Below are 16716 nucleotides of genomic sequence, written 5' to 3'. Positions count from 1 at the left end.
AAGGGGTGCAGGAATACCGGGTTATTGGATGAATGCTGTCAACATTTTGTGACATTTCGTGCAACCACAGTCAAGGATACACTTGTTTTTGCCTAGTGTTTTTGAGAGGGAAAGTTATTAAAGAGGGAACTCGCTCGTAATTGCACCGCTGTAAGGCATTTACACCAGACGTGAAATGCACAAGGTTTCTACAGTAACAATTTTGTGCATGCCTGGTTCATCTTCGTCTCGCTAGATGGTGCCACCTCTCCAGCCTGTCGGTGCTTTAGGCATCTCATGGTTACGGCTTCGGTATTTTAGGTCGCCAAATCTAGCGTCGGTAATCCGGCTGGAACAGGGTGATTGTGATTGGCGCTTGCACTTGGGTTTATATTGACTCGGAGGTTGGAGTATTCGCAAAAGGATGCTCGACGGCTGAAGCCTCCACAAATAGTTATCACGTGTGGCCATAAACACGGGTAGATGTGCAAAGTGTGGTCCTATATGTAAGGCTTATTTGGCAAGTCGTTCATGTTTCGTCAAGGCCCATGCGTGTGCAGATTCCTTCTGTTGTTTGGTAACGTAAGCAAGTACCGTACGTACAAGCTGAAAGCCCCCTTTGATTCAGCTTCGCAGTACCGGCCCATTGTGATACGCTCTTGTTTCTTTCCCAATCCTCCCCCTCCGTGTTCTTTCACTTCTTAGCAGAAGACATGGACGCCGACGAGCACGATAACGATGATGACGACGATGGGGATGATGTGGCGTTCAGTCTCTCAGACGTGAGCGACGATGGATCCGATGACTCGGACGATTCGGACGAAGACCAGGTACTTTTTGCACTGAACGAAATCTGAACCGGGAGAATGCCACAAGTCATGGCCGCAGCGTCAGAACACGGTGATTGACTGTGTGTGTGAAGAGAAGAGAGAAGGCAGAGGAAAAAAAACTTTTAATTTATATTATAGACTTGTAACATACTACAACTTGACTACCCTCTGACCGGCAGGAAGGACAGTCTGCTTACTGTGATTAAATCTCTTCCCGTCGTCATTTTATAACGCGCAAGTTTACGAAGTGCAGTGGTGGACCGTTGGTGTGTGGCGACACACTTGGGTTTTCTCTGGGCGTGCGGACAGAACTCGCCGTCAGACGTACGCCGTGATGTTGGTGCCCGCGCAAGTACCGAAGACAATATTCTGCATTATCCGCTGCCGCATCACTCCTTGTGGCATGTCTTAGGCCTCTTCTCCTGCCACTATCCTCCCTCCCTAGTCCTATAGGCCATTCTCCCAGTATTTTTTTGACAGCTCAGGCCGTCAATAATGCGTGCTCTAGTTACCCACCAGGCTGCTAATTAGCTCACATGCTTTTCTGCCACTTGCATGTGTTTTGGTTTGTCGCTTATTTTACTCCCACCTGCCCACACGTTCTTCTCGTTATGTGCTTTCCCGATTTCCATTTTGTTGCATTGCATGCCGACAGAATCTTGCTCGCTGAGCTGATGCAATCTTGCGCGAGTGTTGGATGAAATCCTAGATACAGTCAAGGCCTCTGCGACGAATTTCTTGGGACCTCTGTTATGGAAGTTTCTTTGTAATGATGTTATGATAGCATACTTACATGGTCGTGCAGTGCACGTTATGCGTCTTTAGTGAGCAAAAAGATTACAAATTTTGTGTATATTTAGTCGTAACAGTCCAGGATTCGTTGTGTGCATGTAAACCTAGAGTGCTTTCCCGACTTACTGCGTACCTGTACGATAAGCACCTCTACTGTTCACCTTACCGATATTCCTTATTCACATGACAAACAGTGTCACCTTTCTGTTCTTCTCTGATCATTCTGCTGTTAACTTGAACACATTTTTCACTGAAAGAAACAGACCAAGAGTTGAGATTCTTAGAATATCTTCGCATGCTTTGCCTTTCATGTGCCAATTGTCAGGGAACATTTCTTGTAATGAGTGATTGGGTGTCGGTAACACCTCAGTTTCTGTGCTGTATAGGCAAACCTGATGTAGCAGAAGGCATTTGCAATAATGTGCATAAAAGAAAAGAACTCGGCCAGGATGTAACGAAACTATTATCACGCAAGAATTTCGTTATAGAGGCAATTGACTGTATTTCCTCTGTTTTTTTTTTTTTCCTCCTGTTCTTCTGTTATGTGCTTGCACCCGTTTCTTTTCCTCTTCCGTTTGAGCAACAAAATTTTCCCAACTGCAGCGGACAAGGTGATCAAGCAGCGAAGGTGGCTTGCCATGGAAGGGTGGAGCGATGGCGGCATGGCGACGAATAAATTTCACTATTGCCTGCACATCGTTTTTATGTCGGGCGTCGAATGAACTGAAGGAAAACTGCGTGCTTGTGTTCCTTGCGCATGAAACTCGAGTTCACGGCGTGCCTCGTCACTTCTCTCGGAACACACGGAAGTTCTTGTTCTTGAAAGTGATTAAAACCTCTTTTTTACTCAAGTCTCCTGCCTTCAATGTCTGATTTTTTTTTTACTTTTGCCATAACATGGCAAGTGGTCTTTCACTACATATGCACCACGGCTTGGCAGATGCCTCTCTGCTTCACAACATGGCATCAAACTCTGCCACCTACGATCTGATAGAACTTGAGACTATCTTTGTTAAATGTCAGTGGATCTTGAAATTTTCTGGGCATGTCACTCCGTACACTTCCCTAATTATTTCAAAATCGCAGGGCTTGGCAGGTACACAAATCGCTTACAAATTTCATTGATTTCCTCTAAGCACTCTTTTGGCTTCCCCAAATTCGCTGACCACATTGTGTAGCATCAGGCTGGCTACAGGGACCGGCGAGCGGAAACGACCCGCTGCAGTTTCAGGAAGGCGAGAGTAATGTACATTTACAAGTCTCCTCGCTGGTAACTACAGGAGGCTCTAGCAGTTTCAGTAATACCATACTGTGCAAACAATGAAAGATAATACCCTAGTGCGACTATAGTATTAACCTGCAGCGTTTTCCCAAAATGATTTTAGACGCATGATCTGCTCAATATATACGGTTACCATTATCATTACATGGTGAAGAAATTGCCGGAGATGGGCTTTAAAAAGGCAATAGTGGTTCCACTCGGATGACCGAAAGCACAGCAGTCAATTTTCTCTGCGATTAAAAATAGTCTCACTCGTATACCCTGCAATGTTCTCCGATTCCGAGGTCACTTACTGTTGGACTTGTGGCGTTGGCCTACATTACAAACTCATTGGTACAGACTAATGTACATAGTGTTTGAGGTTAAAATGTCCTAATATGATGCTACCTTCCAAAATTGTGTTTAACCATAGAATTGATTGCTACATATGAAACTGCAAAAAATAAGTTTGGCTGTCGCTTTTCTTCCTGTCTGTGTTCCTCTTGTAGTGTGTGCACTCCACGAAAAATCATTACTTGGAGGCCAGCTTTCCAAGCGACAAAAAACTTTTTAGGTGCCAAAAATAGGCAGGCACAACATGTCTTGGGCCTCCGATATCCTAAATATAGGCAAAAAATTTTTCACATTAGCGCAAATAAGTTAGAACTCATGTGCAACCCGTATCTGCACAAAAATGCAGGCACTTGGACATGGCTGTCTCTATTGTGCCACATGGTTTGCAAAACGGTGTCTCCATTTATTTTACAGCTTGACAAGTCGTGTGTCCACTGTTCAACATGTTTCTGGGTGTCTTTTTTGCATGGCTGAGAAGGGCACAGTAGCTAGACTGCTAAAGAAACAGACCACCGGAAAAAACAAGGGGCGGATAGCTCTATAAATTGTGTAGAGCCAGTTTTTTTCCCTGGTGATGAATACCACAAGTAAATTACTAACCAAAAGCTGTGTGTACATCACATTTTTCTTTTTTCTTTCGCTATTCACTCCTTTCCTCTGGCGGCTATGAGTGGTTTCGTATTCATCAGCTGCAGCCAGCATGGTGGCAAAGTTGTGTATGCCGGCCGGCGCGTCCAACATCACTGCTGCCAGCAACGGGTTTATAAGTTGGCATTATACGTTGGCCCTTGTAGAGTTTAACATGCAGTGTTGCCCAGTAACTTAAACAACCCTTTTAAAGGGCATTGAAATGCAAAACTTGAGCCTAAGTAGTGTTCAGATAGGCACTACTTCTGAGAATAGGCATTTATAGGCATGCGTTACAATTTAAGACAAACGCCATAATAGGCATTTACAGGCACTATAAGAAAACTAAGTCCTTGTTAAGCTCCAATTTGTGCTCTTATACAAAACTGGCACAATAGTAGCACAAGGAACAAAATGTGTCTGTGCCTAAAATGTGTTCTCTAGTCATTTCTAACAGCCATCGTTTTTATCCATCCACGATCACGCCTCAGCATTGCTTTGTGCATACCTGCCAAGTCTTCCGGATTTCGACCGTTTTGCACGGTTTTACGGTTGTCATGAAAATCTTCCGGAAATCGAAGTTTCTGTGCGTGATCTGACCGCATTGACAAAAAAGCAGCTCATTCTGCTCCGGGCTTTTCAAACCTATCCTATTTTATTATAAATGACTTTAAAAGGCGTTCATCTAAACGTACAGTACAATCTCAGTGATGGGAAACCGCGGCAGATACGCATTTCCTGAAATTCCCCAGCCAAACTTTGCTTTGTTCATTAGGCCTCAAGTCGAATGTCTCAAACACATTTCCTAATCGTGGTGGGTGATACAAACTTTAGTAAGCAAATCGCGGTACGAAGGCTGAGAGCAGCGTACTCGAAGCTTCGGAAGTACGCGTGCAACCGGCGCACGCATCGTCTTCTACAGAGCGTGTGATTGAAGTTGACACAACCGCTGTGGACGAAACCGCGGCCGCTTTTGACATGGTTATGCATGGCGACGACGTAACTGACAGAACCCCGAAAGTGTGCGCTCAACCAGTCAAAGCAACGCTGCTTCCCGCAAACTCTGCGAACAGAAGTGCGGAAGATGCTATCGTGGATGGCATAAAACGACTTAGTTTTGAAGGCGCGTGTGCAGCCAAGCGCATGGGGATCGTAAAATGAACTACCGTTTGCCACATCGCAAAAGCAATCTATGAGCTCCGGGGGCATGCAGCGGTAGGTTAAAAGCGGTAAATACGTAAAAAAAAATAAAGTTGCAGTTTCGCCGCAAGGACGAAGCAATAAATGCGAAAGCAACAACTTTGAATGAGAATGGCAAGCAGATCGAAACGTGCAGTGCGCTGCTCACACACGAATCACGCACGAAAACGATACTCGCAGGACGAGAGCGAACTAACAACGTTTACCGCTCGACACGTAAAGCGCTGTTTAAACAAAAACGATGCACGATACGTAATCACAGGTACCGATGAGTACAAATTAACAAGCGTCCCTGTTGTCATACCTCACTGTGTATGAAAAGCGCGCTGTTTTCGCAAAAAGGGCCTGTGCAGAGACCAAAGTGACCTTTGCGGGCCCGGCAACTAACGCTTTCGTTTCAGTGAAAGCCGAAGGCCCACGATTCCCCCACCAAAGGATAAGCGAGCGCGCACAGGCATCATCCATGGGGCAAAGTACACGTGAGAGATAAGCACGCGTCGGCGCATCGCGACGAGCTCAGCGCCGAGCGTGGGCTGCTTTTTTTTTAGTGTTTATATATATATACATATACACATATGCATACATATACGATGAAGGACGGCGGTGCTGGCGACGGCCAAAAAAAAAAAAAACACAGCTTGACTGTCTATATAAATGCTATCTCAATAAAAAGGGGCCAGACGCGTGTTGGGGTTCCTGTCAAAAGAATCTAGCAGTGTGCAAACCTTTGACCAGCGCTTTTGCGGCAGCCAGCTGCGCGCCGTCCCATCCATTTACGTGTGTCTCGGTTCAGTTGTTTTGACTGAAATAGATAAATAGATTCTGCTAGTTGTGTTCATCCTTTGAAACTCTCACCTTAGAGAAAACTCTACCCTTGTGTGTTCGGCTACTCCTACCCACTATAAGACTGCAACGCTGATGTTGGCGCTTGCAATTTAGACCCCCCCCACCACCACCACCTTTTGTTTTTTGCGATGTTTTTTTTTTTTTGTTTGTCGTTGGTTTCCCCCCCCCCCACCTCCTTTTGTTGCGGAAATCTCCCGGATTCAGATTCCTTGAACTTGGCAGGTATGTTTGTGCGCTGCCACCGGTTCTTAAGGTGGTACGGTACGATAAACTCCCCAAAAATCTAATTTGCAATTTTTACACCGACAAATCTCTTCACTCTGAGGAACAAACCTGTGGAAGCCCGACGTTGAGCGGCTGCTCTAAGCGGCCTAAATGCCACACCAAAGTGCGCCACGCGCCCTCTGTGGTGAGCAATATGCGCATATAAAAGTCCAGTTTTTCTCAAATGACTTTTTAAAAATATTTTCCAACTTCAATGTACCTTTTCTAAAAAAAATATTGAATCGATATCGATGAAACTTTGCATGCATAACCCAACAAGTTGGAAACAATCTGAACTGTGAAAGTTGTTGATTTTGTAAAAAGTGAAATTATGTCACCCTCTGGGGCTTTGTGCATGCAGTAATTTTTTTTTCACAAAAACTCCATAAAGGATACCCTATTTATAATTCAGATGTAACCTACGAGTCTCTACAATAACACGGCTTATTATCATTACACTCCTTTTGGTGGTTCCACGAAAAAAAAAAAAATTGGATGGGTGAACCCACTTTATAATTTGGGAATGGGCCTTAGAAAGGAGAAGCAATGGAGACACAAAGAAGGGGTGCCGCGCAATAACCAGTCGCGTTCTTTGTGTGCCCGTCAAATTCGATGTGAATACTTGCAGTGGATTGTAAAATATTACGTAAAAAGTGACATATACCGTATACCCTACCATGCCCTCTTAAGGCAAAATTCAGATAGTTCACTCCTGTTACCCGTTGTTGCCATTTTGTTTCTCAAGTGCGACACAGTTTTTTACTTTGCAAGAAAGAAAAAAACGTCAAGTTTTACACTGCGCTTCTTAGCTGTACACCCATACGAGTAGGGAGTGTTCACATTTGTCCCAAGTCATAATATTCATGGCATGCACAGTACTGAACATGTCTGGTGCGTTTAGTGAAGCAATCACACACACATGCATGCCCATAATGTTAAGCACGGAAGATTCAAGTTCCAGCCAACGACACAACTGCACGTTGCATCATCCTTTCGTTTATTGTCGCTGGGAAACAACACATCACCAACACCGCATTCTGCAAGTGGCTGCACACTTTCGCACGGACGGATCACTCCACTTCATGTTCATTCGCATAAAAGCAACACACTTTCAACAACACTTGCAGCAAATCGCTTGACCCAGGAAGTTGCATCTGACGACTGAGCTTCGATAATGTATACAACTTGCCTTTCACATTCCGGCTTTCTGACTAGAGCTATTATGATGTGAGCTAGGACGAAGTAAAAAAAAAGGGTTGCTTCAACATAAAAAAAAAACAGGCACACTCTTAAGTTTTTCATGTTGCACCATGCCCCTTTTTATGCTTAGCGTTTCAATTCTGGGCCTATTTGCAACAACGACTCTTCATACTCTCAATGTTACTGGAGAAAGTGCCTTTATCATAAAATGTAAGCACACAGGTATCATCACAACAGTCAACACCGTTAAAAAATAATTTCATGCTGATACTCTTATTACGGAATCCTGAAATGGTTACACAAAAGCATTCAGTACAAAAGGATAATGTCAAAGCGTTCACTCTGTCTACAGCAGTAATCTTTGGACATCTTACAGTGCTCTGACATTAAGAATCGCGACATCTTTCATTTGAGCAGTCGCAATACCTTTTTTGGTTAACCATTTCAGCATTCCTGCTTCAAATACAAAGAGGAAAATTCTAGAAACATTTAAACGAAAACACATGGTTGTAGTAAAGAGTACAGTCTTGTTCACAAAATGCCCTATTTTAAATAGCTAGCCTCACAAACAAATACTTCATATACACTTGCGCAAAAAACAATTCATTGCACCCTCATTTGCACTTGGGGACAGTTACAAGAGAAAGTTAACACTGGTGTTCTCGTTGTGACGCTACCAACGAAACATCTCTGCCGTTGACAACTCATCATTGCACAGTTGTCTTAATGGGTTTAACACAAGGAGAACCAAGTACAGGTATTGTAAACCACAATCGGATTGTCACAATACGGTTTCCACAAGGTCTCACATTGATCTTTAGTGTAAACAAGTAACATTAACAGCTGTAAAACGTTGATATGTCGGATATAACAAGTTCAGAGCGTTTTGGCTTCCAAGTCTTTTTAACAAGTGCATATTTTCAAACACTCCTTATTCAAGCTGAATAATAGAGCAATAATTTCTTGTTACTTTGACCACTCAAAGGCTATTGATTTTCATGAATAGAAAGTCTACATGTGCAGCTGCATGAAGCATATAGGTTATTGTTTTTTCACTTGTCAAAACCTCTTCTTTTTATTGATATTGGCTGAAAATTTTTACATCTAGCACACAATTTTTTTACAATCAAGCGACTGACTTGTTGAGTTCATCATAAGCATTGCATTTTTCATGGAGGGGCTGTAAATTCTTTTAAAAAAATATATGATGAACATCAAAGACATTAAGAAGTTGCACATGATTTCTGGTATCAGAAAGTGACAACAGCACCAGTTGGTCATTGGACAAAAGGTAATACATCAACATTCAACAGGAAAAACAAACTTGAAGTCTTGATGCAATACTTCTCAAATAGTTCATGTCTTTGCACAAGTTGTCATTGCACTATATAGGTTTGATAGTGTTTGCAAAACTGTGAAATGCACCATTTCCCAGGGGATGCTCAACATATTCTGAGAGTGGTGATAAACAGCCACGAAATAAGCAATATGCTGGTGTTAACTGGGTTTTGATTTTATTGTAGAGATTTTTATTTACTTAATGGCTATCTGGGTGCATGCATAGATTTGTAGCAGAATCTGGCGAATAGAGTGGTCCACCCAAATGATATGTTGAACTAAGTATCAGCTGATTATTGCAACAATCGGCTGTGTCATTTATTATCATGAGGCTTCTAGACCTTTCTAGGCATAAATATTTTTGCTCTTTATGCACAAAAAAATAATAATTGTACTTTTGTCAAGAATTGTACAGCAGCTCGGAACCTCTGTTTAATAAAAACAGCCCTATAACAAACTTCCTGTTTTAAAAAACACGATTTTTGTGCATTTGATTCAGTGAAGTAAGCTTATTCTGCCATTCGAATTCATGAAGAGGCGGATCGCACAACACATACGTAAGGCTTCTGCGGTTGTATCACAACACTTCATTCTTAATGCAGTCAGGCAAACGTATTTAGTTCTCGTCAAAAAGATCTATCACTTTATAGCTTATAAGAAATTTTTAAAACGTACATGGTGCTTGACTGATTCTTATGTTCGCGTTCATACTTTCGAAAAATGCTTACTGTTGCGCCAAGGACAGAAAAAAAGCGGAGTCAAATTCTATAAAAAGCCTTCAGAGATATTTTTCAGGGTCCTTACAAGGCCCCTAAGCCATCAGCAAATCAAATTCGATGTCGCATTGCAGTTGTGCAAGAGATCACGGTGAACGCTAGCAGAGTTGCGGCTTTTGACAAGCGAAATGCACTCCTTTCTGCTTTCGTTCCTCGCTACGCTCGCATCGCCGACTCGTCTCTCCAACTCTCGGAGTTTTGCTCATCGCCGCGCGGTGACTAAAGGCCTGACCACACATACCCGTTGCAAAGCGTCAGCGCGTGATTTTCTTGACGCGGCGCCGCGGCCTCTCTCAAAGGAAAAGAGGGCGAGCAGCCACGCACCTTTTCTTTCCGTGGGGAGAGGACCCGACGACGCGTCAAGAAGCCACGCGCTTCTTGCAGTTCACCCACAGTCGACAGCGTATGTTGTTCGCGACGTCACCTAATCCGACAGTCGACGTCACGACAGCCGCTGGGGAGAGCGAAATGCACGAGGAGGAGGACACGGCGTGATTTGGTAGGCCTGACCCCGCCTACGCCTTGCAGCGTGGCTTCGTGACGCGGCGCCGCCGTGCCATCTCCTTGTAGGGAGGGCGCGCGGCTACGTGAAACTACGTGCATTCTCCCTTCATAAGGAGGTGGCGCGGTGCCATGTCGGAAAGCTACGCGCTGAAGCGCTGCAATGCGTATATGCGGTCAGGCCTTGACGGGGCCTTTATGAATGGAAGCGCCACTGGGCCCTCTGTTGAGCTAGTGCACGGCCGCACAGGGCGAGCCCCATTGGCGCAGTCCGAGATGCTTCCAAGTAATTTGGAGACAAACATTGGCGCCGACCCCACATATCAATCAATCGAAGTTGCAGTATACTCGTCCAGATGTAAATGAAGACGTGTCCTTTCAGAGGGATTGGGCTATAAATTAAATACACCTCCACATTATAAAGGAACCCTCGTAGCGTGCGCCGAAATGTAGTGAAGAAAGTCCAACGGAGACGCAACAGCGCCATCAGATTATACACCAGTGGTAACGGGACTTCCGGACAACCCGCGCCGTTCACTAAAATAGCATAAAGAAGTTCGTTTTTTTAATAGAAATCGAACAGAAATAATCAAGTGCACTTTGGTAAGTCTTGTAAAGCACTACAATGTTCATTTTTTATCATAGATTGTTTGAGTGTCGGCATTAATATGTACTTGAAATTGCATGCACTGAGGAACTACCACGTCATCGGGCTTTGTGGTGGCGCAAATTTTGTCTTGCATTCACCTGATCATCTTTGTTACTAAAGCGATGGTATGCATATTATTAACATTTCAGACGCACTCAAGGAGTGACCTTTCACCCTGACATAGCAGTATTCTAATCTGTGGCCAAGGGGGCAAGCCATTGATTTGAGCTCCACGGCGATAAGCGTCACAATATTTAAAATATAAGAAAATGGCTGCAGCGATTACTACACACCATTTCAAAAAAGTGCCGTTAAAGTCGGTCCATCCAAAAAAAAACTATGGACCATCTCCCCAAAGGGAATCCTGATGAGATGTGAACGCGGGTGCTGTAAGACCGGCTTGAAGCGAAACTCGGTGTAGCGATTGCTCGAGTAAACGTTTGTTTGAAACACAGACACGGGAGGCGAAACGCGATGAAGATGCTTGCGCTCCGCTTCCTTGGCTCGCGTCTCGTCAGTATTACCCGTGCACCGTCTGTATTCTCGAACGCGTTCGGTGTTCTTGACTCGCACCTCGTCGGCGACGCTAGTCTTCCACTGCCGACGCTCGCCTTCGGCTTCCCTGGCTCGCGCCTTGTTGGTGTCTACGCGAGCGGCTTCGCTAACCCTCGCGACGCCGGCGACAGCAGGGAAAGGTACTAGCGGGAAGCATGCCGCGACGGCGTCCCACCCATCGGCGCGATCGCGCGGTAAGCAGCGGCGCACTGGCCACATTGTCGGCGCTGCGAGATTCTCAAAGCGCGTGCACCCGTTGGCTTGCGGCTTCTTCTCGCCAACAAATGGAGAGAGCTGGCGCGGGTGAGAATATGCCCACGTGAGGAGTGGGCTCGAGTGTTGCGCGCGGTGGAGAGGGTGAAGGAATAGAGCTCATGGCAGGCGAGGGAGAGAGAGGTCACCGCGCACTGCTAGGAGGGCGTGAGCTACTTGGCACCGCTCCAACACCTGCGGCGAGGGGAGCGGTGCGGACGGAGGGTTAGCGTTACAGAAGCTAGCTAGGCACTGCGCCGTGCTCCCTACTGGGCTGCAGAAATCAGGGGCCTTTTTCCTCTTCTAACCACTACCACCACCACCAAAGAGCTGCTTCGCATCTGAAAACAGCGCATTCTAACTTCACCTGCTTGCAAAAACATCCGAGGAAAAAAAAGATCAATAAAAGCATCACAACGGGTTTGCTCGGCAGGGGCTTTCTAGGCAGCGCGAAAACAAAATCGGCTGCGACAGCAAGACGATTGTGCCCAGGATGGACACAAGCAAGCTTTAGAAACGATGGGCTTAGAGTCGGCGACTGAGATGAGAGTATTTGAGCGGTACAAGCAAGAGAGACAATAAAGTATCAGTTTCTTCGCTTCTGAGCGAATTAGCAGCGCGAAACACAAAGCTTGCAAAGCAGCCCAAGAAAGCACTGAAACCCAAGTACAGCACAACAGAAAAAAAAAACGGAAAACAATCTTATTGCCAACGTGTACGTCACGTTTGTAAAAACTTAGTCGATCATCGCAGAAACGAACTATTTTCTGCATCAAAGTAAAAAAAAAAAGTACTATTCCGCTCACGTCCGAGCCACTGCAGAATGCCATTTGTATGGAACACTTCTCATAAATGACCAGCTTGTCACTGAATGAAAAATATGACTGTGTTAAGCTGTACCAATCGTGCATGCCACATCAGCATATGATGACATAGCGAATCTGTGTATTCCCGCGTTTTTAGCGGCAAGCTCAAAATGGCATCGCTGTTCGCGCACGCATTGCTTTGGTACATAAAAATTGATATTTTGTTCGCTTTATATAAGTTATAGAGACGCCATATTGTACCTATTGCTTTGAGCTTCAGTCGCGGCAGCTAGTGGCCATTACGCACTGGTTCTCAGCCACAATATGCTGAAACTGCGTGCACAGATTCAATTTCGGCTCATTAAGAGCAGAGAAGGAGAATGAAAAAAAAAAAGGACTAGCGCTTCCATGAGCATCTTTCATTGCCTAGTGCACCGGGCATCACACCACCATGCGACACTAATATGCGGGGAACAGCCCCACCAATTAAATTAACACACGCACACACACACCATGCTTCGTAGTTCCTAAGACGGTGGCCCGTCACTTTCAAGGCTATCATAGTCCTTGGACTCTGTCCTGTTGCAGCGGTAGTTTCTGATGCCGTTGTCGCCGGGTACGTCGTCGAAGCTTAGGTCCCACAGCTGCCCGTGCCGGCTTAGTTGCGGGGGCGCGACCGACAGCGGGGTCCCGGCCGCCGTCCTGGCCACGGAGCGACTTCTGGGCTCTCTTACGTGGTTGTTGTCCCACAAGCTTCGAGACTTCCTCAGCAGCGCCGCGTCGTCTCGGTCTCTCAGCTCCTGGCTCCAGAGGCCCGAGTACTCGGTGTCCCACAGAGCCGAGCGGCGCCTGGCGGCCGCCCTGGGGTCATCGTGGAAGCGCGGGTAGAAGCTCTTCCTGTGGATCCTCTCCTGGACGCTCTCTTCTCCCGGACTGCGCGAGCCGGGGCTGTGCACGCTCGCGTCGCTCGTCCGCCGCTCCATCGAGACGGGGATGAATTTGGGCCGCTGTTGCGTGGCCTCCTTAGGAGAGTTAGTCTCCATGCAGCATGCAGTCTCGGGCGGGGCAAGGCTCGATCCGCCGGGCTTACCTCGCTCGGACTGCGCTGGGCGGTCGGGAGGTTCACCCCGCCTCGGGCTCACTTCGCGTGCCAGAGAGCCGCTGCGCTGCGACAGCAGGCTTCTCAGCCCGCGCGTCTGCAGCGCCTCCAGGAGCGACGAGTCTGCGGCGCCCGGGGAATCACCGTCGTCCCGGCGCACCGAGTCGTCCTGCGGCCAAAGGCCGCACTCGGTGCGCGCTGACATCGTCGGCGGCGTGGTGATTACGATGTGTGCGTTCGGGTTGCTGCTCCGGTTGTTGATGGATACTTGCATCCGGACCAGGGGCCTACGGCCTCCGCCGCGCTCGTTGACGCTCAGGGAGCGGCTGCAGGGAGCCCCCGGTGGTGCCGTCCTGTTACTCTCCACGCTGATCTCGCTCTGGTAGACGGGTCGGCTTTCCTCGCCCAGGTTGAACTTGTCGCTTTGCGAACGGTTGTACTTTTGCTGGCACCGCTGCTGGGCGCCTTCTTCGCCACGTGACTGGAGAGGATCCGCGTTGTCGTTGGATAAGTGCAGCCACTTTTCGACCCGGTGTCGCGTTCCTTCCGGATCCTGGTGGACACCCCAGAAGTCTGAGTTGCCCGCGCCGCGGTCCAGCGAAGTGCCGCGGTCGGCGTGGTGACGTCCGGGCAGGTCCTGAAGCCTGTTCCTTCGCAGCGTGCCGAAGAGCGATGCCCTGTCGACGGGGTCCCAAACTCCCGACGACCGCTTGGAGAAAGGATCGCCCGCGACCCGGCTGTGCGGCGTTCCGGGTTCGCTTCCGGTCGCCTTCGACGGCTTGTCAACCACGAACCGCAGCAGCGTCTCTCTCTGAGGTCGGGAGGACGGCGAGGACGGCTCCTTGGAAGACCTCGAGAAAGGAGACGAGGAAGGCAGGAAGCTTTTCCAGTGGTTCCGGAAGTCGCGACTCATGTTGCGCATGAACTGGAACAGGGCTTGTGGGTGCGAGCTGTCGAAGTGCAGGTCGAAGTCGTCTTCATCTGAAGAATCCCTGTCGGTTGACGTGGACACCTGGCCGCCGCCGCCGCTGCGCCTTCCCCACTCGCGGGCCCGCCTCTCGGGCGTCCGCTCTCGCCGGAACGGCTCCATGCTGGCGAACGGGTCCGCGCCGCGGAACAGGGAGCCCTTGTTGAGCTTCTTGATTGAACTCTTCATTCGCATGAGGTTTCCGAACGGGCTCGAGGTGCGCCAGTCCGGGAACATGTCGTTGAAGATGTCGGTGGACTCGGACGAGCTGCCGCTAGCAGATCGCGGCACCGTCAATTCGTCCTTCGGTGGCGGGCCAGGAGTGCGCACGACCTCTTCGTCCACACTCGTCACGTTGCTCGGCCTTCGCGTGATCTTGGTCTTCTTCTCGACCGTCGTCCACGAGCCGTCCGACTTGGGCTGTGCGTAGACGCGACCGCTCTCCGTGATGCATGTACCGTCCTTACCGAACGTGAACTTCTTGTAGCTCCGCACGGGAGAGTCCGCGGCCAGCCTGGCGTGCTCGTCTGCAGAGGAACCTTCGGGCGACATCCTGCGCGGCGGGGCTTCCTGTTCGGGAATTTCTTCTTCCGGCGTGCCCGGAACCGCGTTGTCCCACAAAGCTGAGGACTGCTTCTGCTGCTCTTCCTCTGCTTTCTTCCGGTTGCTGAGCGTGATCTCAGCCGTACTCTGGAGAACGTTGTCCGCTACGTCCGGTTCCTTGCTGCCTTCTTCAGTAGACAGCTCGCGCTGAGGCTTGGACGCGCTCCTGCGCAGGATGCCTCTGGAGGTCACAGGTACCGCGTCTCGCTTCCTCTCCACAGATGGCGACTTGTCACCTTCGGCCGCGGCTGTCGGGAACCCGACTTCTCTTTCCCTGGGACTGGCGCCCAGGGGGCTCTTACTCTTGGGCCGCCTGGGCACGGGAATAACTCTCTTGTGCACTACTTTCTCCGGTGCGGTGGACTCTTCCGTCGCTGCGGCGGCCGGTGAAGCGGGTCTCGCACCTTTGTCCTCCGGAGCAACGATACAGGGTGGTTCTGCGGCAGCCGACTTGGGCGTTTGCGGCAGCGGCGGCTTCTTGGTGTCCTTGAACTTTGGGGACGCCGAATTCGTTGCCGGAGACGCCTGTGTGCTCAGGCATTTTGGAATGACTATCTTACCCGGGCATCGCACCCCCGAGCCTCTTCGCGCCAGCACGGGCGCTACCGACAATGGCGCCTGCTCTTCCACCGACGCTGCCTCGGCAAGGGCAGCGTTCTCGGCGACATTCGTTTCCGTCGGCGCCATGGCGTCCTTAGACTGTGGTTCGGCCTGCGCTTCAGGTTTTTCCTTCTCTTCTTTCTGGGCCGGTTCTTCTTCAGGCTTGCGGGCGCTTTCGGCGACCGCCTCTCCTCCCTGTTCTATCGGCTTCTTGTCGCTTATGGATGTCGCCGGGGCTTCCTGGACTCCTCTGTCGTCTTGCACAACAGGCGACGCCGTCGCGTCGCCCCCCTTCTTTTTGGACTCGTCAACGGCCTCAGCGGGTGCCTCCTGCGGGTGCTGCTGCTGCTGTTCGTCCTCGAACTCGTCGTCGTGCACAAACGGTCCTCCCAGCATTCCCACGCTCGACTTCCTGGAAGACGAGTCGGACGTACGCACCCTCTTGTTCTTGTGTGACACGCTGGACATCCTCATCAGGCTGCCGTCTGTCGAGCACTGGCGCTTGATGTTCTGGCTCTCTAGCTCGGCAGCCAGCGCTGCCGGAATGAAGTCAGCCGAGTCGTCGTTCTTCAACTGCTCAGCCGGCTGGAAGTCGAAGCTGTCACTCTTCTCCGCGCCGTCCGGCGGGTTGGCGGCCTTGTCAAAGGCTTCCTCAGGCGTCGGCGATGCCGGGGCCAGCGCCAAAAGTAGGTCTAATCGCACGGGCGTCAGGTTGGACATGTCTTCGGCGAGTTGCAGCAGCGAGTGGTCGAAGCCCTGGTTGACCCAGCGGTCCTGGCATATGTCGATGACTGTCGCTCGCTTGGCGGGGTCCACGGTCAGAAGGCGACGGATGAGGCCCGACGCATCTGCACAGTAGAAGAGAAAGAGATGTTTTAATGTGTTACTCTACATAGAGCTATCGATGGTTAGGGAGGGTACGGCGCCTAATAATGTATTTGGACGCCTCGGTACTAGCGTCCCTTCACAGGGTGGTATGAGGGTCCAGTGCAAGTCTGTCACATCACATTTGCAAGCTTGTGACACGTGTACAAAAATTAAGCATGATTTAAAATGAATTCTGTACGGTATTCCCAATGCGCCAACTTTTCTTTCTTCGTCGCGAAAGGCCTGCACACGCGTTTTCCGCACAGCCACACCACACATACGAGAACACCTGCCGCACGCAGGCGGAGGGCAAAAGAGCGAATCGGAGACACTCTTTCGCACTGCGTTTG

General features: G+C 49.0%; 2 protein-coding genes across 12 annotated transcripts in view; one reads left to right on the top strand and one right to left on the bottom strand.

Moving 5' to 3' along the window:
* Positions 1-2452, top strand: part of LOC142771973 (DDB1- and CUL4-associated factor 1-like) — a 149023-nt gene extending 146571 nt beyond the window's left edge. For 3 of the 9 annotated variants that reach the window (XM_075874007.1, XM_075874005.1, XM_075874009.1), the window contains 2 exons: positions 685-809; positions 2205-2452. In XM_075874007.1, the coding sequence (XP_075730122.1) occupies positions 685-809; positions 2205-2216 (137 nt within the window). In that variant the 3' untranslated portion in view covers positions 2217-2452. Of the gene's footprint in view, positions 1-684; positions 810-2204 lie in introns of those variants that run through there. The other 6 variants (XM_075874008.1, XM_075874006.1, XM_075874013.1 and 3 more) reach the window with 3 other exon arrangements.
* The window catches only part of LOC119164708 (uncharacterized), a 118614-nt gene that overhangs the window by 5770 nt on the left and 96128 nt on the right, over positions 1-16716 (bottom strand). The window contains exon 6 of one of the 3 annotated variants that reach the window (XM_075874015.1): positions 12743-16347. In XM_075874015.1, coding sequence (XP_075730130.1) covers positions 12758-16347 — 3590 coding nt within the window. In that variant the 3' untranslated portion in view covers positions 12743-12757. Of the gene's footprint in view, positions 1-7127; positions 16348-16716 lie in introns of those variants that run through there. The other 2 variants (XM_075874016.1, XM_075874014.1) reach the window with 2 other exon arrangements.

The sequence above is a fragment of the Rhipicephalus microplus genome, chromosome 9 (assembly GCF_043290135.1).
Source record: "Rhipicephalus microplus isolate Deutch F79 chromosome 9, USDA_Rmic, whole genome shotgun sequence".
Taxonomy (NCBI): Eukaryota; Metazoa; Arthropoda; class Arachnida; order Ixodida; family Ixodidae; genus Rhipicephalus; species Rhipicephalus microplus.
The sequence above is the reverse complement of the archived record's forward strand: the minus strand, read 5'-3'. Positions and strand labels throughout refer to the sequence as shown.